Raw genomic sequence first — 26,631 nt, 5'->3', positions numbered from 1 at the left:
CTCGTGGGCCACGCGGCGCCTGGACGTCCTTCACCAAAACGGCCACAGCGACGATGCTTTTGTTTGGAGCAACTTTTAAAAATAAATCTCGTCTATGTGTCTCTGAGTCCTCTGAGCCGGGACACCTGTCAGACTCGGACTCAGCGTTGCAGACCGGATCCAAAAAGTCTCTACAAAAAGGGTAGAAAGGTTTTGTCCTGGACGAGCGAGGTGTTCATGTCCTTGAGCTGGTCCGCGGAGTGGGCGTCGCGGTACCCCAGCTGCCTCATGGCGCGCTGGCACACGCCCTGGCAGTACTCCACCATGTCGAAGGGCAGTTTGAGTCGCCAGCTCTCGGCGTTGGCAGCCGAGTCCCGCGTGGTCCCGTACTTGTCCTTGGCCTGAGCCTCGCTGGTGCCCCGAGTGTTGGCCTGGATCCACGTCTCCACACTCGCCGTCATGCGCAACCCCAGGAACTCGTAGATCTGCCGTGTCTTCTCCAGGGGGCGCCGTGACAGGTCCTCGTAACGCACCAGCATGTACCGTCCTGTAGGCGACATGAGAGTTAGAGACCAAAACAACTAACATGTACCGTCCTGTAGGGCGACATGAGGGTTAGAGACCAAAACAACTAACATGTACCGTCCTGTAGGCGACATGAGGGTGAGAGACCAAAACAACTAACATGTACCGTCCTGTAGGCGACATGAGGGTTAGATATAAAAACAACTAACATGTACCGTCCTGTAGGCGACATGAGGGTTAGAGACCAAAACAACTAACATGTACCGTCCTGTAGGGCGACATGAGGGTTAGAGACCAAAACAACTAACATGTACCGTCCGGTAGGCGACATGAGGGTTAGATATAAAAACAACTAACATGTACCGTCCTGTAGGGCGACATGAGGGTTAGAGACCAGAACAACTAACATGTACCGTCCTGTAGGGCGACATGAGGGTTAGAGACCAAAACAACTAACATGTACCGTCCTGTAGGCGACATGAGGGTTAGAGACCAAAACAACTAACATGTACCGTCCGGTAGGCGACATGAGGGTTAGATATAAAAACAACTAACATGTACCGTCCTGTAGGCGACATGAGGGTTAGAGACCAAAACAACTAACATGTACCGTCCTGTAGGCGACATGAGGGTTAGAGACCAAAACAACTAACATGTACCGTCCTGTAGGCGACATGAGGGTTAGAGACCAAAACAACTAACATGTACCGTCCTGTAGGCGACATGAGGGTTAGAGACCAAAACAACTAACATGTACCGTCCTGTAGGCGACATGAGGGTTAGAGACCAAAACAACTAACATGTACCGTCCTGTAGGGCGACATGAGGGTTAGAGACCAAAACAACTAACATGTACCGTCCTGTAGGCGACATGAGGGTTAGAGACCAAAACAACTAACATGTACCGTCCTGTAGGCGACATGAGGGTTAGAGACCAAAACAACTAACATGTACCGTCCTGAAGGGCGACACGAGGGTTAGAGACCAAAACAACTAACATGTACCGTCCTGTAGGCGACATGAGGGTTAGAGACCAAAACAACTAACATGTACCGTCCTGTAGGCAACATGAGGGTGAGAGACCAAAACAACTAACATGTACCGTCCTGTAGGGCGACATGAGGGTGAGAGACCAAAACAACTAACATGTACCGTCCTGTAGGGCGACATGAGGGTTAGAGACCAAAACAACTAACATGTACCGTCCTGTAGGGCGACATGAGGGTTAGAGACCAAAACAACTAACATGTACCGTCCTGTAGGGCGACATGAGGGTTAGAGACCAAAACAACTAACATGTACCGTCCTGTAGGGCGACATGAGGGTTAGATATAAAAACAACTAACATGTACCGTCCTGTAGGCGACATGAGGGTTAGAGACCAAAACAACTAACATGTACCGTCCTGTAGGGCGACATGAGGGTTAGAGACCAAAACAACTAACATGTACCGTCCTGTAGGGCGACATGAGGGTTAGATATAAAAACAACTAACATGTACCGTCCTGTAGGCGACATGAGGGTGAGAGACCAAAACAACTAACATGTACCGTCCTGTAGGGCGACATGAGGGTTAGAGACCAAAACAACTAACATGTACCGTCCTGTAGGCGACATGAGGGTGAGAGACCAAAACAACTAACATGTACCGTCCTGTAGGGCGACATGAGGGTTAGATATAAAAACAACTAACATGTACCGTCCTGTAGGGCGACATGAGGGTGAGAGACCAAAACAACTAACATGTACCGTCCTGTAGGGCGACATGAGGGTTAGATATAAAAACAACTAACATGTACCGTCCTGTAGGGCGACATGAGGGTGAGAGACCAAAACAACTAACATGTACCGTCCTGTAGGCGACATGAGGGTTAGAGACCAAAACAACTAACATGTACCGTCCTGTAGGGCGACATGAGGGTTAGAGACCAAAACAACTAACATGTACCGTCCTGTAGGGCGACATGAGGGTTAGAGACCAAAACAACTAACATGTACCGTCCTGTAGGGCGACATGAGGGTTAGAGACCAGAACAACTAACATGTACCGTCCTGTAGGGCGACATGAGGGTTAGAGACCAGAACAACTAACATGTACCGTCCTGTAGGGCGACATGAGGGTTAGAGACCAAAACAACTAACATGTACCGTCCTGTAGGCGACATGAGGGTTAGAGACCAAAACAACTAACATGTACCGTCCTGAAGGGCGACATGAGGGTTAGATATAAAAACAACTAACATGTACCGTCCTGTAGGCGACATGAGGGTTAGAGACCAAAACAACTAACATGTACCGTCCTGTAGGCGACATGAGGGTTAGAGACCAAAACAACTAACATGTACCGTCCTGTAGGCAACATGAGGGTGAGAGACCAAAACAACTAACATGTACCGTCCTGTAGGGCGACATGAGGGTTAGAGACCAAAACAACTAACATGTACCGTCCTGTAGGGCGACATGAGGGTTAGAGACCAAAACAACTAACATGTACCGTCCTGTAGGGCGACATGAGGGTTAGATATAAAAACAACTAACATGTACCGTCCTGTAGGCGACATGAGGGTTAGAGACCAAAACAACTAACATGTACCGTCCTGTAGGCGACATGAGGGTTAGAGACCAAAACAACTAACATGTACCGTCCTGTAGGCGACATGAGGGTTAGAGACCAAAACAACTAACATGTACCGTCCTGTAGGCAACATGAGGGTGAGAGACCAAAACAACTAACATGTACCGTCCTGTAGGGCGACATGAGGGTGAGAGACCAAAACAACTAACATGTACCGTCCTGTAGGGCGACATGAGGGTTAGAGACCAAAACAACTAACATGTACCGTCCTGTAGGGCGACATGAGGGTTAGAGACCAAAACAACTAACATGTACCGTCCTGTAGGCGACATGAGGGTTAGAGACCAAAACAACTAACATGTACCGTCCTGTAGGCGACATGAGGGTTAGAGACCAAAACAACTAACATGTACCGTCCTGTAGGCAACATGAGGGTGAGAGACCAAAACAACTAACATGTACCGTCCTGTAGGGCGACATGAGGGTGAGAGACCAAAACAACTAACATGTACCGTCCTGTAGGGCGACATGAGGGTTAGAGACCAAAACAACTAACATGTACCGTCCTGTAGGGCGACATGAGGGTTAGAGACCAAAACAACTAACATGTACCGTCCTGTAGGGCGACATGAGGATTAGAGACCAAAACAACTAACATGTACCGTCCTGTAGGGCGACATGAGGGTTAGATATAAAAACAACTAACATGTACCGTCCTGTAGGCGACATGAGGGTTAGAGACCAAAACAACTAACATGTACCGTCCTGAAGGGCGACATGAGGGTTAGATATAAAAACAACTAACATGTACCGTCCTGTAGGCGACATGAGGGTTAGAGACCAAAACAACTAACATGTACCGTCATTTCACAGACATGATCGCATCGTACCTTTGAGCCAGGCGGGCCGGCTGATGTACCTTTGAGCCAGGCGGGCCGGCTGACGTACCTTTGAGCCAGACGGGCCGGCTGACGTACCTTTGAGCCAGGCGGGCCGGCTGATGTACCTTTGAGCCAGGCGGGCCGGCTGACGTACCTTTGAGCCAGGCGGGCCGGCTGACGTACCTTTGAGCCAGGCGGGCCGGCTGAGGTACCTTTGAGCCAGGCGGGCCGGCTGAGGTACCTTTGAGCCAGGCGGGCCGGCTGACGTACCTTTGAGCCAGGCGGGCCGGCTGACGTACCTTTGAGCCAGGCGGGCCGGCTGAGGGACCTTTGAGCCAGACGGGCCGGCTGACGTACCTTTGAGCCAGACGGTCCGGCTGACGTACCTTTGAGCCCGGCAGGCCGGCTGACGTACCTTTGAGCCAGGCGGGCCGGCTGACGTACCTTTGAGCCAGGCCGGCCGGCTGACGTACCTTTGAGCCAGGCGGGCCGGCTGACGTACCTTTGAGCCAGGCGGGCCGGCTGACGTACCTTTGAGCCAGGCGGGCCGGCTGAGCGCGGTGGACACGGAGCTGAAGAAGTCGTCGCAGATGGTGCTGAACTGCCTCGTCTCCAGTGTGTGTGGGCGGCGGCCGGTCGCCTGCCAGATGCCCCACAGACGGTACAGGTCCCTGAAGGTGTCGATCCGCGAGCTGAGAATCCCCCGAGGGTCCCGCACCAGCTGGATCACCTTAATGTTGAGGCGCGGGTCCTCGAGCAGGGGGCGCAGGTCTCCCACCACCGGGACTCGCACCTGCAGCCAGACGGGTCAAAATCAGCAAGACGGGTAAGAATCAGAACAAGGTTTAGTATCGATGTCAGAGAACAGGGTCAACTGAGGCCATTTCAGGTTCAGTTTGCGGCTCACTCTGTTACCCTAGAACTATCACTAACACCAACCCTAACACCAACCCTAACTGTTACCCTAGAACTATCACTAACACCAACCCTTACACCAACCCTAACTGTTACCCTAGAACTATCACTAACACCAACCCTAACACCAACCCTAACCGTTACCCTAGAACTATCACTAACACTAACCCTAACATCAACCCTAACTGTTACCCTAGAACTATCACTAACACCAACCCTTACACCAACCCTAACTGTTACCCTAGAACTATCACTAACCCTTACACCAACCCTAACTGTTACCCTAGAACTATCACTAACACCAACCCTTACACCAACCCTAACTGTTACCCTAGAACTATCACTAACCCTTACACCAACCCTAACTGTTACCCTAGAACTATCACTAACACCAACCCTAACATCAACCCTAACTGTTACCCTAGAACTATCACTAACACCAACCCTTACACCAACCCTAACTGTTACCCTAGAACTATCACTAACACCAACCCTTACACCAACCCTAACTGTTACCCTAGAACTAACACTAACACCAACCCTTACATCAGCCCTAACTGTTACCCTAGAACTATCACTAACACCAACCCTAACTGTTACCCTAGAACTATCACTAACCCTTACACCAACCCTAACTGTTACCCTAGAACTAACACTAACACCAACCCTTACACCAACCCTAACTGTTACCCTAGAACTATCACTAACACCAACCCTAACATCAACCCTAACTGTTACCCTAGAACTAACACTAACACCAACCCTTACACCAACCCTAACTGTTACCCTAGAACTATCACTAACACCAACCCTAACACCAACCCTAACTGTTACCCTAGATCTATCACTAACACCAACCCTAACACCAACCCTAACTGTTACCCTAGAACTATCACTAACACTAACCCTTACACCAACCCTAACTGTTACACTAGAACTATCACTAACACCAACCCTAACTGTTACACTAGAACTATCACTAACACCAACCCTAACATCAACCCTAACTGTTACCCTAGAACTAACACCAACCCTTACACCAACCCTAACTGTTACCCTAGAACTATCACTAACACCAACCCTTACACCAACCCTAACTGTTACCCTAGAACTATCACTAACACCAACCCTAACATCAGCCCTAACTGTTACCCTAAAACTATCACTAACACCAACCCTTACACCAACCCTAACTGTTACCCTAGAACTATTACTAACACCAACCCTTACACCAACCCTAACTGTTACCCTAGAACTATCACTAACACCAACCCTTACACCAACCCTAACTGTTACACTAGAACTATCACTAACACCAACCCTTACATCAGCCCTAACTGTTACCCTAGAACTATCACTAACACCAACCCTTACACCAACCCTAACTGTTACCCTAGAACTATCACTAACACCAACCCTAACACCAACCCTAACTGTTACCCTAGAACTATCACTAACACCAACCCTAACACCAACCCTAACTGTTACCCTAGAACTAACACTAACACCAACCCTTACACCAACCCTAACTGTTACCCTAGAACTATCACTAACACCAACCCTAACTGTTACCCTAGAACTATCACTAACACCAACCCTAACTGTTACCCTAGAACTATCACTAACACCAACCCTTACACCACCCCTTACATCAGCCCTAACTGTTACCCTAGAACTATCACTAACACCAACCCTAACTGTTACCCTAGAACTATCACTAACACCAACCCTTACACCAACCCTAACTGTTACACTAGAACTATCACTAACACCAACCCTAACACCAACCCTAACTGTAACCCTAGAACTATCACTAACAACAACCCTTACACCAACCCTAACTGTTACCCTAGAACTATCACTAACACCAACCCTAACACCAACCCTAACTGTTACCCTAGAACTATCACTAACACTAACCCTAACTGTTACCCTAGAACTATCACTAACACTAACCCTAACTGTTACCCTAGAACTATCACTAACACCAACCCTAACACCAACCCTAACTGTTACCCTAGAACTATCACTAACACCAACCCTTACACCAACCCTAACTGTTACCCTAGAACTATCACTAACACTAACCCTAACTGTTACCCTAGAACTAACACTAACACCAACCCTAACACCAACCCTAACTGTTACCCTAGAACTATCACTAACACTAACCCTAACTGTTACCCTAGAACTAACACTAACACCAACCCTAACATCAGCCCTAACTGTTACCCTAGAACTATCACTAACACCAACCCTTACACCAACCCTAACTGTTACCCTAGAACTAACACTAACACCAACCCTTACACCAGCCCTAACTGTTACCCTAGAACTATCACTAACACCAACCCTTACACCAACCCTAACTGTTACCCTAGAACTAACACCAACCCTTACACCAACCCTAACTATTACCCTAGAACTATCACTAACACCAACCCTAACACCAACTCTAACTATTACCCTAGAACTATCACTAACACCAACCCTTACACCAACCCTAACTATTACCCTAGAACTATCACTAACACCAACCCTTACACCAACCCTAACTGTTACCCTAGAACTATCACTAACACCAACCCTAACACCAACCCTAACTGTTACCCTAGAACTAACACTAACACCAACCCTTACACCAACCCTAACTGTTACCCTAGAACTATCACTAACACCAACCCTAACTGTTACCCTAGAACTATCACTAACACCAACCCTTACACCAACCCTAACTGTTACCCTAGAACTAACACTAACACCAACCCTAACTGTTACCCTAGAACTATCACTAACACCAACCCTTACACCAACCCTAACTGTTACCCTAGAACTATCACTAACACTAACCCTTACACCAACTCTAACTGTTACCCTAGAACTATCACTAACACCAACCCTAACTGTTACCCTAGAACTATCACTAACACCAACCCTTGCACCAACCCTAACTGTTACCCTAGAACTAACACTAACACCAACTCTAACTGTTACCCTAGAACTATCACTAACACCAGCCCTAACTGTTACCCTAGAACTATCACTAACACCAACCCTTACACCAACCCTAACTGTTACCCTAGAACTATCACTAACACCTACCCTTACATCAGCCCTAACTGTTACCCTAGAACTATCACTAACACCAACCCTTACACCAACCCTAACTGTTACCCTAGAACTATCACTAACACCAACCCTAACTGTTACCCTAGAACTATCACTAACACCAACCCTTACACCAACCCTAACTGTTACCCTAGAACTATCACTAACACCAACCCTAACACCAACCCTAACTGTTACCCTAGAACTATCACTAACACCAACCCTAACTGTTACCCTAGAACTATCACTAACACCAACCCTTACACCAACCCTAACTGTTACCCTAGAACTATCACTAACACCAACCCTAACACCAACCCTAACTGTTACCCTAGAACTATCACTAACACCAACCCTTACATCAGCCCTAACTGTTACCCTAGAACTATCACTAACACCAACCCTAACACCAACCCTAACTGTTACACTAGAACTATCACTAACACCAACCCTTACACCAACCCTAACTGTTACCCTAGAACTATCACTAACCCTAACCCTAACCCTAACCCTAACTGTTACACTAGAACTATCACTAACACCAACCCTAACACCAACCCTAACTGTTACCCTAGAACTATCACTAACCCTAACCCTAACCCTAACCCTAACTGTTACCCTAGAACTATCACTAACACCAACCCTAACTGTTACCCTAGAACTATCACTAACACCAACCCTAACTGTTACCCTAGAACTAACACTAACACCAACCCTTACACCAACCCTAACTGTTACCCTAGAACTAACACTAACACCAACCCTAACTGTTACCCTAGAACTATCACTAACACCAACCCTAACTGTTACCCTAGAACTAACACTAACACCAACCCTTACACCAACCCTAACTGTTACCCTAGAACTAACACTAACACCAACCCTTACACCAACCCTAACTGTTACCCTAGAACTAACCCTTACACCAACCCTAACTGTTACCCTAGAACTATCACTAACACTAACCCTTAAACCAACCCTAACTGTTACCCTAGAACTATCACTAACACCAACCCTAACTGTTACCCTAGAACTAACACTAACACCAACCCTAACTGTTACCCTAGAACTAACACTAACACCAACCCTAACTGTTACCCTAGAACTAACACTAACACCAACCCTAACTGTTACCCTAGAACTATCACTAACACTAACCCTTAAACCAACCCTAACTGTTACCCTAGAACTATCACTAACACCAACCCTAACACCAACCCTAACTGTTACCCTAGAACTATCACTATCACTAACACCAACCCTAACTGTTACCCTAGAACTATCACTAACACCAACCCTAACTGTTACCCTAGAACTAACCCTTACACCAACCCTAACTGTTACCCTAGAACTATCACTAACACTAACCCTTAAACCAACCCTAACTGTTACCCTAGAACTAACACTAACACCAACCCTAACTGTTACCCTAGAACTAACACTAACACCAACCCTAACTGTTACCCTAGAACTAACCCTTACACCAACCCTAACTGTTACCCTAGAACTATCACTAACACTAACCCTTAAACCAACCCTAACTGTTACCCTAGAACTATCACTAACACCAACCCTAACTGTTACCCTAGAACTAACACTAACACCAACCCTAACTGTTACCCTAGAACTAACCCTTACACCAACCCTAACTGTTACCCTAGAACTATCACTAACACTAAGACCAACCCTAACTGTTACCCTAGAACTAACACTAACACCAACCCTTACACCAACCCTAACTGTTACCCTAGAACTAACACTAACACCAACCCTTACACCAACCCTAACTGTTACCCTAGAACTAACACTAACACCAACCCTAACTGTTACCCTAGAACTATCACTAACACCAACCCTTACACCAACCCTAACTGTTACCCTAAAACTATCACTAACACCAACCCTAACTGTGACCCTAGAACTATCACTAACACCAACCCTAACTGTTACCCTAGAACTATCACTAACACCAACCCTTACACCAACCCTAACTGTTACCCTAAAACTATCACTAACACCAACCCTAACTGTGACCCTAGAACTAACACTAACACCAACCCTAACTGTTACCCTAGAACTAACACTAACACTAACCCTAACTGTTACCCTAGAACTATCACTAACACTAACCCTTAAACCAACCCTAACTGTTACCCTAAAACTATCACTAACACCAACCCTAACTGTTACCCTAGAACTAACACTAACACCAACCCTTACACCAACCCTAACTGTTACCCTAGAACTAACACTAACACCAACCCTAACTGTTACCCTAGAACTAACACTAACACCAACCCTTACACCAACCCTAACTGTTACCCTAGAACTAACACTAACACCAACCCTAACTGTTACCCTAGAACTAACACTAACACCAACCCTTACACCAACCCTAACTGTTACCCTAGAACTAACACTAACACCAACCCTTACACCAACCCTAACTGTTACCCTAGAACTAACACTAACACCAACCCTAACTGTTACCCTAGAACTATCACTAACACCAACCCTTACACCAACCCTAACTGTTACCCTAGAACTATCACTAACACTAACCCTTAAACCAACCCTAACTGTTACCCTAGAACTATCACTAACACCAACCCTAACTGTTACCCTAGAACTAACACTAACACCAACCCTAACTGTTACCCTAGAACTAACACTAACACCAACCCTAACTGTTACCCTAGAACTAACACTAACACCAACCCTAACTGTTACCCTAGAACTAACACTAACACCAACCCTTACACCAACCCTAACTGTTACCCTAGAACTAACACTAACACCAACCCTTACATCAACCCTAACTGTTACCCTAGAACTAACACTAACACCAACCCTAACTGTTACCCTAGAACTAACACTAACACCAACCCTAACTGTTACCCTAGAACTAACACTAACACCAACCCTAACTGTTACCCTAGAACTATCACTAACACCAACCCTTACACCAACCCTAACTGTTACCCTAGAACTATCACTAACACCAGCCCTAACTGTTACCCTAGAACTATCACTAACACCAACCCTAACACCAACCCTAACTGTTACCCTAGAACTATCACTAACACCAACCCTTACACCAACCCTAACTGTTACCCTAGAACTATCACTAACACCAACCCTAACACCAACTCTAACTGTTACCCTAGAACTATCACTAACACCAACCCTAACACCAACCCTAACTGTGACCCTAGAACTATCACTAACACCAACCCTTACACCAGCCCTAACTGTTACCCTAGAACTATCACTAACACCAACCCTAACACCAACCCTAACTGTTACCCTAGAACTATCACTAACACCAACCCTTACACCAACCCTAACTGTTACCCTAGAACTAACACTAACACCAACCCTTACACCAACCCTAACTGTTACCCTAGAACTAACACTAACACCAACCCTTACACCAACCCTAACTGTTACCCTAGAACTATCACTAACACCAACCCTTACACCAACCCTAACTGTTACCCTAGAACTATCACTAACACTAACCCTTAAACCAACCCTAACTGTTACCCTAGAACTATCACTAACACCAACCCTAACTGTTACCCTAGAACTAACACTAACACCAACCCTAACTGTTACCCTAGAACTAACACTAACACCAACCCTAACTGTTACCCTAGAACTAACACTAACACCAACCCTAACTGTTACCCTAGAACTAACACTAACACCAACCCTTACACCAACCCTAACTGTTACCCTAGAACTAACACTAACACCAACCCTTACATCAACCCTAACTGTTACCCTAGAACTAACACTAACACCAACCCTAACTGTTACCCTAGAACTAACACTAACACCAACCCTAACTGTTACCCTAGAACTAACACTAACACCAACCCTAACTGTTACCCTAGAACTATCACTAACACCAACCCTTACACCAACCCTAACTGTTACCCTAGAACTATCACTAACACCAGCCCTAACTGTTACCCTAGAACTATCACTAACACCAACCCTAACACCAACCCTAACTGTTACCCTAGAACTATCACTAACACCAACCCTTACACCAACCCTAACTGTTACCCTAGAACTATCACTAACACCAACCCTAACACCAACTCTAACTGTTACCCTAGAACTATCACTAACACCAACCCTAACACCAACCCTAACTGTGACCCTAGAACTATCACTAACACCAACCCTTACACCAGCCCTAACTGTTACCCTAGAACTATCACTAACACCAACCCTAACACCAACCCTAACTGTTACCCTAGAACTATCACTAACACCAACCCTTACACCAACCCTAACTGTTACCCTAGAACTATCACTAACACCAACCCTTACACCAACCCTAACTGTTACCCTAGAACTATCACTAACACCAACCCTTACACCAACCCTAACTGTTACCCTAGAACTATCACTATCACTAACCCTAACTGTTACCCTAGAACTATCACTAACACTAACCCTTACACCAACCCTAACTGTTACCCTAGAACTATCACTAACACCAACCCTTACATCAGCCCTAACTGTTACCCTAGAACTATCACTAACACCAACCCTAACTGTTACCCTAGAACTATCACTAACACCAACCCTTACATCAGCCCTAACTGTTACCCTAGAACTATCACTATCACTAACCCTAACTGTTACCCTAGAACTATCACTAACACCAACCCTTACACCAACCCTAACTGTTACCCTAGAACTATCACTATCACTAACCCTAACTGTTACCCTAGAACTAACACTAACACCAACCCTAACTGTTACCCTAGAACTAACACTAACACCAACCCTAACTGTTACCCTAGAACTATCACTAACACCAACCCTTACAACAACCCTAACTGTTACCCTAGAACTAACACCAACCCTTACACCAACCCTAACTGTTACCCTAGAACTATCACTAACACCAACCCTTACACCAACCCTAACTGTTACCCTAGAACTATCACTAACACCAACCCTAACACCAACCCTAACTGTTACCCTAGAACTATCACTATCACCAACCCTTACATCAACCCTAACTGTTACCCTAGAACTATCACTATCACCAACCCTTACACTAACCCTAACTGTTACCCTAGAACTATCACTAATACCAACCCTAACACCAACCCTAACTGTTACCCTAGAACTATCACTAACACCAACCCTTACATCAGCCCTAACTGTTACCCTAGAACTATCACTAACACCAACCCTAACTGTTACCCTAGAACTATCACTAACCCTTACACCAACCCTAACTGTTACCCTAGAACTATCACTATCACTAACCCTAACTGTTACCCTAGAACTATCACTAACACCAACCCTTACACCAACCCTAACTGTTACCCTAGAACTATCACTAACCCTTACACCAACCCTAACTGTTACCCTAGAACAATCACTATCACTAACCCTAACTGTTACCCTAGAACTATCACTAACACCAACCCTTACAACAACCCTAACTGTTACCCTAGAACTAACACCAACCCTTACACCAACCCTTTAAAGACTTGTAACAAGCAGAGCTGTTTTAAAGTCTTTTCTCTGAGAAGTCAGTGTAGAGACCGGAGCACTGGACTAATCTGGTGGTGTGTCCTGGTTCTGGATGTTCTGCAGCCGTTACAGTCTCTAACACATGGATACGCCTCTCTGAGTCTGGTTTTGACTGGTTTGTTTCAGGAGTCCACGATGAGGCCCTGGTTCCTCACCGTCTTCATGGCGACGTAGGGCTTCTCTCTGCACACCTGCGACGCCGTGGTCAGGTTGAGGGGCAGACACTTCTTCTTGCACTGCCACTCCTCCCAGGTGTCGTTGGCTCTGAAGGCGGGGCACACGGGCTCCTGGCACAGCACGCGGCTGGCGCTGTGGCGGAACATGGTGTCCAGCATGTGGCGCGAGGGGGCGGGTCTTAGGTAGCTCTCCAGGGCGTAGAGGTCGCACTGGAACAGGCTCCACAGCAGGTCCCGACTGGCGCCCAACATCAGCTGTGGAGAAGAGTTAGATCAGTATCCAACACAGAGAAGAGTGTCGCTTTAACTTTAGGTCAGTATCCAACACAGAGAAGAGTGTCGCTTTAACTTCAGGTCATTACCCAACACAGAGAAGAGTGTCGCTTTAACTTTAGATCATTATCCAACACAGAGAAGAGCGTCGCTTTAACTTTAGATCATTATCCAACACAGAGAAGAGTGTCACTTTAACTTTAAAGGTCCTATATCCTGCAAAATCGACTTTTTAGAGCTTTTAGCCATGTTGTTATGCTGTTTCCTTATGAAAAACACCCCCAGTGGTTTGTGGCTTCATTCACGCAGCTCTCAGTAATCCTCCTGAATCCTGCTCTCTGAGCAGCTGCTCCGCCCTCCTGCTCTCTGAGGCTCCGCCCTCTCCTGGTGAACGACTGACCTGCTCAGTTGTGTCGTCACAGCGGAACGGAAGTGCTCGACGTCTGTAATGTAATGTCTTAACTCTATGCTTACGGCCTGATTTTAATTTGTAAAACAGCTTTTTCATTATTTCTGTCGTAAGAGAGATGAAAGAGGAAAAAATAAATAAAAAGGATGTGCCCGAGGTGCTTCCAGGTCAGCTGTGGCCAAAACAAACACATCCCTGAGTCTGATCAGTCATGTTTGTGCTGCAGCTGAAGATGGAGCTCGTTATAACTGGACACACCTGTTCTTTATTCTTACCTAACGATAATGTCAAGGAGAAAAAGAAGCGCGTTTGGCTACGAGGACGAGGAGTTTATTCAACCTTTTTCAGGAAGAGGCCACTCAGCTGTTTTTTTCTCCGGGATTCAGCGACTTTCACCAAAATATTGTTTTTCTGTGACTGTCACTGATGGATGTTTGGTGAACCTTCACCTGAACCAAAGTGGATTAACTTTTATAACCAACGTGAGTCCCATAATGTAAACAGCGATGGAGCAGAGGGTGAGTCAATCCAAACGCGGGTTAGCTTGTGTGTTAGCATATTAGCATGTGTGTTAGCATATTAGCTTGTGTGTTAGCATATTAGCTTGTGTGTTAGCATATTAGCATGTGTGTTAGCATATTAGCATGTGTGTTAGCATATTAGCATGTGTGTCAGCATATTAGCTTGTGTGTTATCATATTAGCATGTGTGTTAGCATATAAGCTTGTGTGTTAGCATATTAGCATGTGTGTTAGCATATAAGCTTGTGTGTTAGCATATTAGCATGTGTGTTAGCATATAAGCTTGTGTGTTAGCATATTAGCTTGTGTGTTAGCATATTAGCTTGTGTGTTAGCATAAAGCATGTGTGTTAGCATATTAGCTTGTGTGTTAGCATATTAGCATGTGTGTGTTAGCATATTAGCATGTGTGTTAGCCATTTATGAAGCTGTGTTGCAGATGTCAACTCCGTATAACTGTATCGTGAAGTAACTTCACTTATTGTTGTTTATTTATATTACGGTAAAGTATGTGCGGAGAGAGGGGGCGGGGCTAACTGAATCGAAGCGTTGTGTCTTCCGGGTTTGAAAAATACCTCCAGAAAACACGTATATTTATCACATAAATGAGTGCTCCATAGTGGTAGAGGTACAATATATCATATACATGCCTATACTTAACTTTGGAATGGCTAAAATAGCAGATATAGGACCTTTAAGTCATTACCCAACACAGAGAAGAGTGTGGCTCACCTGTCTCCCTGAGGGCAGGTGCAGTGGGCGGGGCTCACCTGTCTCTCTGACGGCAGGTGCAGTGGGCGGGGCTCACCTGTCTCTCTGACGGCAGGTGCAGTGGGCGGGGCTTACCTGTCTCTCTGACGGCAGGTGTGTCTCTCTGACGGCAGGTGCAGTGGGCGGGGCTCACCTGTCTCTCTGACGGCAGGTGCAGTGGGCGGGGCTCACCTGTCTCTCTGACGGCAGGTGTGTCTCTCTGACAGCAGGTGCAGTGGGCGGGGCTCACCTGTCTCTCTGACGGCAGGTGTGTCTCTCTGACGGCAGGTGCAGTGGGCGGGGCTCACCTGTCTCTCTGACGGCAGGTGCAGGGGGCGTGGCTCACCTGTCTCTCTGACGGCAGGTGCAGGGGGCGTGGCTCACCTGTCTCTCTGACGGCAGGTGCAGGGGGCGTGGCTCACCTGTCTCTCTGACGGCAGGTGCAGTGGGCGGGGCTCACCTGTCTCTCTGACGGCAGGTGCAGGGGGCGTGGCTCACCTGTCTCTCTGACGGCAGGTGCAGTGGGCGGGGCTCACCTGTCTCTCTGACGGCAGGTGTGTCTCTCTGACGGCAGGTGCAGTGGGCGGGGCTCACCTGTCTCTCTGACGGCAGGTGTGTCTCTCTGACGGCAGGTGTGTCTCTCTGACGGCAGGTGCAGTGGGCGGGGCTCACCTGTCTCTCTGACGGCAGGTGTGTCTCTCTGACGGCAGGTGCAGTGGGCGGGGCTCACCTGTCTCTCTGACGGCAGGTGTGTCTCTCTGACGGCAGGTGCAGTGGGCGGGGCTCACCTGTCTCTCTGACGGCAGGTGTGTCTCTCTGACGGCAGGTGCAGTGGGCGGGGCTCACCTGTCTCTCTGACGGCAGGTGTGTCTCTCTGACGGCAGGTGCAGTGGGCGGGGCTCACCTGTCTCTCTGACGGCAGGTGCAGGGGGCGTGGCTCACCTGTCTCTCTGACGGCAGGTGCAGTGGGCGGGGCTCACCTGTCTCTCTGACGGCAGGTGTGTCTCTCTGACGGCAGGTGCAGTGGGCGGGGCTCACCTGTCTCTCTGACGGCAGGTGTGTCTCTCTGACGGCAGGTGTGTCTCTCTGACGGCAGGTGCAGTGGGCGGGGCTCACCTGTCTCTCTGACGGCAGGTGTGTCTCTCTGACGGCAGGTGCAGTGGGCGGGGCTCACCTGTCTCTCTGACGGCAGGTGTGTCTCTCTGACGGCAGGTGCAGTGGGCGGGGCTCACCTGTCTCTCTGACGGCAGGTGTGTCTCTCTGACGGCAGGTGCAGTGGGCGGGGCTCACCTGTCTCTCTGACGGCAGGTGTGTCTCTCTGACGGCAGGTGCAGTGGGCGGGGCTCACCTGTCTCTCTGACGGCAGGTGCAGGGGGCGTGGCTCACCTGTCTCTCTGACGGCAGGTGCAGTGGGCGGGGCTCACCTGTCTCTCTGACGGCGGGTGTGTCTCTCTGACGGCAGGTGCAGTGGGCGGGGCTTACCTGTCTCTCTGACGGCAGGTGTGTCTCTCTGACGGCAGGTGCAGTGGGCGGGGCTCACCTGTCTCTCAGACGGCAGGTGCAGGGGGCGGGGCTCACCTGTCTCTCTGACGGCAGGTGTGTCTCTCTGACGGCAGGTGCAGTGGGCGGGGCTCACCTGTCTCTCTGACGGCAGGTGCAGTGGGCGGGGCTCACCTGTCTCTCTGAGGGCAGGTGCAGGGGCGGGGCTCACCTGTCTCTCTGAGGGCAGGTGCAGTGGGCGGGGCTCACCTGTCTCCCTGACGGCAGGTGTGTCTCTCTGACGGCAGGTGCAGTGGGCGGGGCTCACCTGTCTCTCTGACGGCAGGTGAATCCTCGGCACGATGCTCATCTGGACGTGGTAGAGCGGCTCAAACAGGTAGAAGACGTCCGGGTGTTGGTTCAGGAGTTGCCCGATGAAGGTGGAGCCGCAGCGGGTGGTGGTCAGGAGCAGCACCTGGAGCCTCCTGGAGGAGTTCGACGGGTACTCCTCACACCTGGGGGAGGGGAGAGTTCAGCCAGGGAGGGGGGAGTTCAGCCAGGGAGGGGGGAGTTCAGCCAGGGAGGGGGGAGTTCAGCCAGGGAGGGGGGAGGTCAGCCAGGGAGGAGAGAGTTCAGCCAGGGAGGGGGGAGGTCAGCCAGGGAGGGGGGAGTTCAGCCAGGGAGGGGGGAGATAAGCCAGGGAGGGGGGAGATAAGCCAGGGAGGGGAGAGTTCAGCCAGGGAGGGGGGAGTTCAGCCAGGGAGAGGGAGGTCAGCCAGGGAGCGGAGAGAGTTCAGCCAGGGAGGGGAGAGTTCAGCCAGGGAGGGGAGAGTTCAGCCAGGGAGGGGGGAGATAAGCCAGGGAGGGGAGAGTTCAGCCAGGGAGGGGAGAGTTCAGCCAGGGAGGGGAGAGAGTATTCCGGTGACTTTATTGTTTACATTAAAAGTGATATTTTCCACATTTAAAAAAGGAAATGCAAACATATTTTTTTGGGGCTGAATTAATGTTTTAGGAAACGGGGAAAATGACATTTGTAAATATGTTAATTTATTTAACCTTCATTGAATCAGGAAGAACCTCTTTTACAGGGGAGTCCTGGCCCCAGAGGGGAAGCCATTGTACATGTTTTAGTGGTAGGGGACAGACAGAAGAACATGCTAACCACTGTGCCACCGTGCTCAGTTATATATGTATTTAGGAGAATGAGGAATGACGGATGAACCTAATGAACCGATGCATAATCAGGATTAATCATGATCAGGATGAACAGAAGCCCCGCCTTCACCGAGCACATACAGTTCCGCTTTACCCAAATCTGAACGCTTAAAAACACATCAAAATAGCGACAAAAACGAGGAGGAAAACATGACAGAAACATGAGGTTCAGGTTCAGGTTGAGGCGGAGGTTCCCCTGAAGTGGTGAAGCTACGGGAGCTTCGCTAAAACTAAACCGCTCAAATCGGAGCCGATACTGGAAAAATACGATATCGGGGATCGGCCACATATATTGGATACTGAAGTGACACCTGTTTGGCTCTGACGCTTTAAAAGCTCAGAGGAAATGAAGCTGCTGCTGGTTCTGCAGCTCCTGCAGGGACAGGAACTAAAGGTCCCTAAATAAAAGACTCCAGTGAAGCCTCGGTGTTTTTACTTCATGAAGCAGGTTTGTAATGATCAGCTCACTGTGGGAGAGCCTTTTTTATGTTATTCATTAATAATGTGACGTCTCGTTTGCAAGAAAAGATCAGACTTGGATCTTGAAGAGGATCCTCCTCTTGGTATCGGTGAAGTAAGGACTAAACACCGGGAGGCCGAGTGTTAGACAGTTTTAACCAATGGCCGCCGGCTGCTCTGCTTTATGCCCACGACACTAAAGGCCGCCATTGCTCCGCCATTGCTGTAGTACCTCCATATCGCCACTAGGCCCCCATTGAAAAGCATTGGAGTTTAGACACGTTAAAAACTACTTTATTTTTCCAACACTAGACTAGGCTGATCTTCCTCCTGAGATCACACTGAGTCACAGTTTATGAAACCAGGCTGGTTTTCATAAGAAGAATGTGAGAAATCTGGTACTTAATGAGGCTCGGACTGTTAGCATCAGCGCGAGCTACACGTCACACAAGGGCGGAGTCTACGGTGAAGATCCCGCCCTTATGCCCTTTTTAGGAACATGCTTCGTCAGAGCTGGGGAGGAGGAGCCTGTAAATCCGCCATGAATTGCCCCACTGCCGTGGTCATTATGGTAAACGGGGCGGAGTGAGGAGGAGACGTCCATTATTTTTTACAGTCTATGGTTTTAACGCTCGGCTCCTCAGTCCCACAAACTGAAACTGTTTCACTTTTTAAGATATTTTACCTGAGACTAGTTCCAGATGAATTTACAGGAATAACCGCCACAATAATGCACGATCGGTGCATCTCTGCTCAACCTCGCACCAGTTTGTTCATGAAATCGTTGAGAAAAAAAGAAAATGAGGGGGGGGGGGGGGGGGGTTGAACATGTAGAAAACTTTGGAAAAAGTGGAAATAAATATGGAAATGGACTTGGTTAAAAATGGGGGAGAAAAAAAGAACACCTGATAAAGTGATGTTTCTTCCCTTTTGTCGTTAAAGGACGTTTCTTGTAAATGTTACAAATGTAAAAGAATAAATTCACATAATTCATCTGTTTTCTGTTTTCGTATCAGTATGAAAAAGAACCGGTATTGGGTAAATGTAACAGTGAACTGACTGACCTCTGGTCGTCGCGCTCGTAGGCGGGGTCTGCGGAGAAGGGGGCGGGGCTGCTGTTGGAGGGGGCGGGGCAGAGCAGGTAGGAGGTGGAGCTGAGCGTCCGAATGGCCGTGTACTGAATGGCCACGGACGCCAACGCCAGCAGCACCACGGACTTCCACGAGCACTGCATCATCATCGCTCCGCCGTCAGGGGGCGGGGCCGGGGGCGGGGTCAGGGGGCGGGCCCACGGCGCTGCATTCTCCGGGAGAAAAGGCTCACAGCGACACAGCCCACGAGTCCTGAGGAACAGAGGACGGTTTAGAAACAGAAGAACCAGACCCTCAGACCTCAGAGCGACCCAGTCATCAACGGGAATCCCCCGAGGAACAGTCCTGGGTCCCATTCTCTTTAGTTTGTGCATGAACAGGTCTGTCCAGAAATCCATCTGCAGATGTTTAACAGGTCTGTCCAGAAGTCCATCTGCAGATGTTTAACAGGTCTGTCCAGAAGTCCATCTGCAGATGTTTAACAGGTCTGTCCAGAAGTCCATCTGCAGATGTTTAACAGGTCTGTCCAGAAGTCCATCTGCAGATGTTTAACAGGTCTGTCCAGAAGTCCATCTGCAGATGTTTAACAGGTCTGTCCAGAGGTCCATCTGCAGATGTTTGCTGACAACACAGTCGTTCACGTTGCTCCACTGGCTCCTGGACTCCTGCCTCACACGAAACACCAGGAAGTGCATTTGTTTCTTCATCGAAAAAGCCCCGGCTACAGCCCTGCAGGTCTGAATAAACAGGAGAGAACTGAGCTGGGGCAAGAGGAGAAATATTTAGGAATTATTCTTTACGCTAATAGAGATTAGCGTAAAGAATAAGACGCTAATTGGAGGAGGGTCAAAGGTCAAAGATGTTTCAGGGACACAGTTCTCCCGAGTGTTGTTGACTAAACTCCACTAAACTCTTCAAACTTAAGGACTGCATGAAACACTCGAGAGAACTGTGTCCCTGAAACATCCTTTAACCTTTGACCCTCCGCCTTAACCAAGTTTATTTTCTCCAGTTTTACCCAAATCTAAAGCTTTTGGACTGGAGAGCAACTGTCCAGAGCCAGAGTCACGCCTCATTTGAAAGCTAAGACCTACAGGAATGATGTGGACATTGTTGTGGCTGTGGTTTTCGTCGCTCTTTAGTCGTGTTGTTGTCACTCGTTTGCCACTGTTTTGCTTTCAGATTTGGGTAAAGCTAAACCGGAGTAAAGTGCTGGGCTAGAGTTTGACTTCTCTCTGCTCTTCTGAACCAGTTAAGGCCTTAGCTTTCAAATGAGGGGCAGGGCGGAGCCTGGAGGGCTTCAGGTTTTGTTTCCGTCTCTGACATTTAAACTTTGACCTGGAAACAAAACCCGTCGTCATAGAAACATGTTTCATTATTCACCTCACCTTTATTTGGGACACTTTTCTCTCAGTGCCACAGGAGGATTTTTATTTTAAAACGAATATAAAATAAAAACCTCGATCGCGCTCTCTGATGTGATGACGTCATAATGAGCAGACACTTCTCTGGGACTGAACTCACAAACCTGACGTGTGATTGTGATGGTTCTGCAGACCAACATCACCGTCATGGCTCTGGATATGGCTCCACTTTGGGACGGCCCATGAGGAAACAATCAGAGCGTGGCTCAGATGTCCCGACAGAGGAGAGGATCAACTGTGATACAGTTTTTGTTTCATGCGGATTCTTCAGGTCATGACTGAGACATTAAACCATAGATACAGACGCATCTCGTCATAGAAGGGGGCGTGGCTTCGCCGAGGGGGAAAATAGAATCTTTAGAGAAACACAATTTTCCTCTTTTTACCATTTTCTGATGGAATATGAACTTATTTATCACATAAATAAAGTCAGGTGTAAATCGGGTCCATATGGATATTTTCTCTCAGCAGATTGTTCAGTAGAAGTGAAAAAACGGCAGTTGTAGCAAGCGCTAGCTAACCGTTAGCATTAGCCCGATGCTAACATGTAGCATCAGGTTAGCATTCTCCGTTATTCATGTATTTATGGGCTGTTGAACCACTTTGCTCCTCCCCATGTCTTTGTATCATTATTTAGTAGAAACTTTATTCATAATTCAGCGTTTGTTAAAGTAGTTTTTGAAAAATTAGAGAAAATATACATTTTTTCAAAATTGTTTCCCCCTTAACTGTTTTCAAAAATGACCATATATGGGCCATTCCAGAGATGCCGTCTGTATCTATACCAAAAGACATACCACAGTTACCACAGTTACCATAGTAGCATAGTGACCATAGTTAGCATAGTGACCATAGTGACCATAGTTAGCATAGTTAGCATAGTGACCATAGTTAGCATAGTTAGCATAGTGACCATAGTTAGCATAGTGACCATAGTGACCATAGTTAGCATAGTGACCATAGTGACCATAGTTAGCATAGTGACCATAGTTAGCATAGTGACCATAGTTAGCATAGTGACCATAGTGACCATAGTTAGCATAGTTAGCATAGTGACCATAGTGACCATAGTTAGCATAGTTAGCATAGTGACCATAGTTAGCATAGTGACCATAGTGACCATAGTTAGCATAGTGACCATAGTGACCATAGTTAGCATAGTTAGCATAGTGACCATAGTTAGCATAGTGACCATAGTGACCATAGTTAGCATAGTGACCATAGTGACCATAGTTAGCATAGTTAGCATAGTTAGCATAGTTAGCATAGTGACCATAGTTAGCATAGTGACCATAGTTAGCATAGTGACCATAGTGACCATAGTTAGCATAGTGACCATAGTGACCATAGTTAGCATAGTTAGCATAGTTAGCATAGTTAGCATGATTCTCAGCGGCTCCGCCTCAGTGTTAAACTCTTTAAACACTGTGACGTGATGGAGACTGATCCTAAACTGGTTTATTGAGTCTCAGAGTCACATTTAAAGTGTCCAAATGACTGATGGTTTTGTACATTGTCCTGTTTCAATAAACAATAAACTATGAGGACGAACAAACAACAAAACGCATCAACACTCTGTAGTTTAATGAAACATGTGTGACATATGTGTCTCTACACACGTGAAAATAACACGTCCTCATAAACCTTTATTCTAACAATGGCTCCAGTGCATTTCTGATGTTTATATAAACAGCTGGACCTCAGGACTGACCACGTGGTCAAATCCTACAGACCAGAGGGACCAGAGGGACACGCAGAGCAGGACCACAACTCAGAGAGCCTTCATCAGATCAACAAACTCTACAAGATGATTCTGTTGTAGAGCCCATGATCTCAGCTCATGAACATGTGATGATTGTTCTTGGACATGTTATTAGACACGACACAAACATTAGTCATACATGTTTCCATGACTGAGCTTTCAACACGCCACAAACTCAGAGAGCACACGCCAGCAGAACAACTGTTTACTGCTCCTGTTCTGTAGAGTGTTTACAACTGTAGGGAGCAAATCACTGCACATGTGTCCGCTACACATGTAGGAGCTCCTACATGTGTGAGAGGGTCACGTGGGAGGACAGAATGACCCTTGAACATCCCAAACTGAAGCTCCTCCAAACACCTTCATCCTCCTCATCCTCCTCATCCTCCTCATCCTCCTCATCCTCCTCATCCTCCTCATCCTCCTCATCCTCGCCCTCGCGCCAGTTTTCGGGTGAATCCGCAGTGACGCTCCTGTACGTGACCCAGCGGAGCGCCTCGTGCCCCTGCCTGACGCAGCGCGGGGGGAGTCTGTCCTCTGTGCCCCCCCTCCAGGCCCGCTCGGCTCTGGCCCTGGTTTAGGCTCGGACTCCCCCCTGTCTCCCCCTGTCTCCCCCCTGTCTCCCCCTGTCTCCCCCGGCGCGAGGCCCGCAGTCCGCTCGGTCCGCTCGGTCTGAGCTCGAGCCGCCGCGCGTCAGCCACATCCACCCGCTCCATCCTCATCCTCCCTCCATCATCCTCCCCGCGCACTCACCTCCGCGCGGACGCTCCTCGCGGCGGCGCCCCCGGCTCCGCGCGCCTCCGTCGGTGAATCGCTGGTCTCCATGAGGAAGAGGAGGAAGAGGAGGCGGCAGAGCGCGGGTCTGAGGCCGAAGCGCAGCGGCGTTAGTCCGGTGTGCTCGTGCGCAGCTCCGCCGGGACAGAGCGGCTTTAACGGAGAGAGAGGAGAGAGAGAGGGAGGGGGGAGTGCGCCCCCTGCTGTCCACGCGCGGCACTGATGCTCTGTTTACCACAAACAGGAGACACTGAATAAGAGAAACACTGACTCAGTGAATAATGAAGAATGTGCAGATTACACTTTATATGTTACTTATATATCTATCTATCTATCTATCTATCTATCTATCTATCTATCTATCTATCTATCTATCTATCTATCTATCTATCTATCTATCTATCTATCTATCTATATATATCTATATATATATATATATATATATATAGATGGTCACATGTGCAGTGATTTGCTCCCTACAGTTGTAAACACTCTACAGAACAGGAGCAGTAAACAGCTGTTCTGCTGGCGTGTGCTCTCTGAGTTTGTGGCGTATATGTATATATATATGAGGTGCTCCGGGAGTATGGGGTCCGGGGCCCTCGTGGTGCCCTGTGGGGGGTGCTCCGGGAGTATGGGGTCCGGGGCCCTCGTGGTGCCCTGTGGGAGGTGCTCCGGGAGTATGGGGTCCAGGGCCCTCGTGGTGCCCTGTGGGGGGTGCTCCGGGAGTATGGGGTCCGGGCCCTCGTGGTGCCCTGTGGGAGGTGCTCCGGGAGTATGGGGTCCAGGGCCCTCGTGGTGCCCTGTGGGGGGTGCTCCGGGAGTATGGGGTCCGGGCCCTCGTGGTGCCCTGTGGGGGGTGCTCCGGGAGTATGGGGTCCGGGCCCTCGTGGTGCCCTGTGGGGGGTGCTCCGGGAGTATGGGGTCCGGGGCCTCGTGGTGCCCTGTGGGAGGTGCTCCGGGAGTATGGGGTCCGGGCCCTCGTGGTGCCCTGTGGGAGGTGCTCCGGGAGTATGGGGTCCAGGGCCCTCGTGGTGCCCTGTGGGAGGTGCTCCGGGAGTATGGGGTCCGGGGCCTCGTGGTGCCCTGTGGGGGGTGCTCCGGGAGTATGGGGTCCGGGGCCCTCGTGGTGCCCTGTGGGGGGTGCTCCGGGAGTATGGGGTCCGGGGCCCTCGTGGTGCCCTGTGGGGGGTGCTCCGGGAGTATGGGGTCCGGGGCCTCGTGGTGCCCTGTGGGGGGTGCTCCGGGAGTATGGGGTCCGGGGCCTCGTGGTGCCCTGTGGGGGGTGCTCCGGGAGTATGGGGTCCGGGGCCCTCGTGGTTCATTGCCGGCAGTAAGTCAGACCTGTTCCCGGTGCGTGTTGGTCTCCTCAGGGCTGCCCTTTGTCACCGGTTCTGTTCATTACTTTTATGGACAGAGTTTCTCGGCGCAGCCAGAGGCCGGAGGGGCCGGAGGGGCCGGAGGGGCCGGAGGGGCCGGAGGGGCCGGAGGGGCCGGAGGGGCCGGAGGGGCCGGAGGGTGTCCGGTCTGGGAGCCTCAGAGTCTCATCTCTGCTGTTTGCGGACGATGTTGTTCTGATGGCTTCAACGAACCAGGACCTTCAGCTGCCCTGGTTTGCAGCCGAGTGTGTAGCGGCCGGGATGAGGATCAGCACCTCCACATCTGAGGCCATGGTTCTCCTTCCCCTCTTCAGGTCGGTGGGGAGTCCTTACCTCAAGTGGAGGAGTTCAAGTATCTCGGGGTCTTGTTCTCAGTGAGGGACGGATGGAGCGTGAGATGGACAGACGGATCGGTGCGGCGTCAGCAGTGATGCGGTCGCTGTATCGGTCTGTCGGCCCCGCCCTCACCTATGGTCATGTGATCCTCACCTATGGTCATGTGATCCTCACCTATGGTCATGTGATCCTCACCTATGGTCATGTGATCCTCACCTATGGTCATGTGATCCTCACCTATGGTCATGTGACCCTCACCTATGGTCATGTGATCCTCACCTATGGTCATGTGACCCTCACCTATGGTCATGTGATCCTCACCTATGGTCATGTGATCCTCACCTATGGTCATGTGATCCTCACCTATGGTCATGTGATCCTCACCTATGGTCATGTGATCCTCACCTGTGGTCATGTGATCCTCACCTATGGTCATGTGATCCTCACCTATGGTCATGTGACCCTCACCTATGGTCATGTGATCCTCACCTATGGTCATGTGACCCTCACCTATGGTCATGTGATCCTCACCTATGGTCATGTGATCCTCACCTATGGTCATGTGATCCTCACCTATGGTCATGTGACCCTCACCTATGGTCATGTGATCCTCACCTATGGTCATGTGATCCTCTATGGTCATGTGATCCTCTATGGTCATGTGATCCTCACCTATGGTCATGTGACCCTCACCTATGGTCATGTGATCCTCACCTATGGTCATGTGATCCTCACCTGTGGTCATGTGATCCTCACCTATGGTCATGTGATCCTCACCTATGGTCATGTGATCCTCACCTATGGTCATGTGATCCTCACCTATGGTCATGTGATTTGGGTCATGACCGAAAGGACGAGATCGCGAATACAAGCGGCCGACATGAGTTTCCTTCGCAGGGTGTCTGGGGGTGAGGAGCTCAGTTACCCGGGAGGAGCTCGGAGTAGAGTCACTGCTCCTTCACGTGGAAAGGAGCAGCTGAGGTGGCTCGGGCATCTGTTCCGGATACCTCCTGGTCGCCTCCCGCGGGAGGTG

The 26,631-nt window shown here is 49.0% G+C and overlaps 1 protein-coding gene across 1 annotated transcript; it reads right to left on the bottom strand.

Moving 5' to 3' along the window:
* On the bottom strand, nt 1–24,034 carry chst1 (carbohydrate (keratan sulfate Gal-6) sulfotransferase 1). Its single transcript, XM_079555890.1, has 6 exons — nt 23,863–24,034; nt 19,897–20,175; nt 17,487–17,673; nt 13,707–13,982; nt 4,492–4,753; nt 1–526 (listed from the first exon to the last, which is right to left on the bottom strand). Exons 2-6 carry the CDS (start codon nt 20,070–20,072, stop codon nt 171–173), a joined length of 1,257 nt encoding a protein of 418 aa, XP_079412016.1. The 5' UTR covers nt 20,073–20,175; nt 23,863–24,034; the 3' UTR covers nt 1–170.
* Nucleotides 24,035–26,631: the final 2,597 nt, after the last annotated feature.

This window comes from Gobius niger, assembly GCF_951799975.1.
Source record: "Gobius niger genome assembly, chromosome: 4".
NCBI classification, from domain to species: Eukaryota; Metazoa; Chordata; class Actinopteri; order Gobiiformes; family Gobiidae; genus Gobius; species Gobius niger.
The sequence above is the reverse complement of the archived record's forward strand: the minus strand, read 5'-3'. Positions and strand labels throughout refer to the sequence as shown.

Coding starts and splice junctions, on each gene's coding strand:
- chst1 (XM_079555890.1), bottom strand. CDS start 20,072: ATGATGATGCAGTGCTCGTGGAAGTCCGTGGTGCTGCTGGCGTTGGCG. Junction 13,983..17,486: donor ACCTGCCGTCAGAGAGACAG/GTGAGCCCCGCC, acceptor TCTTCTCCACAG/CTGATGTTGGGCGCCAGTCG. Junction 527..4,491: donor CCGGCCCGCCTGGCTCAAAG/GTACGTCAGCCG, acceptor TGTCGCCTACAG/GACGGTACATGCTGGTGCGT.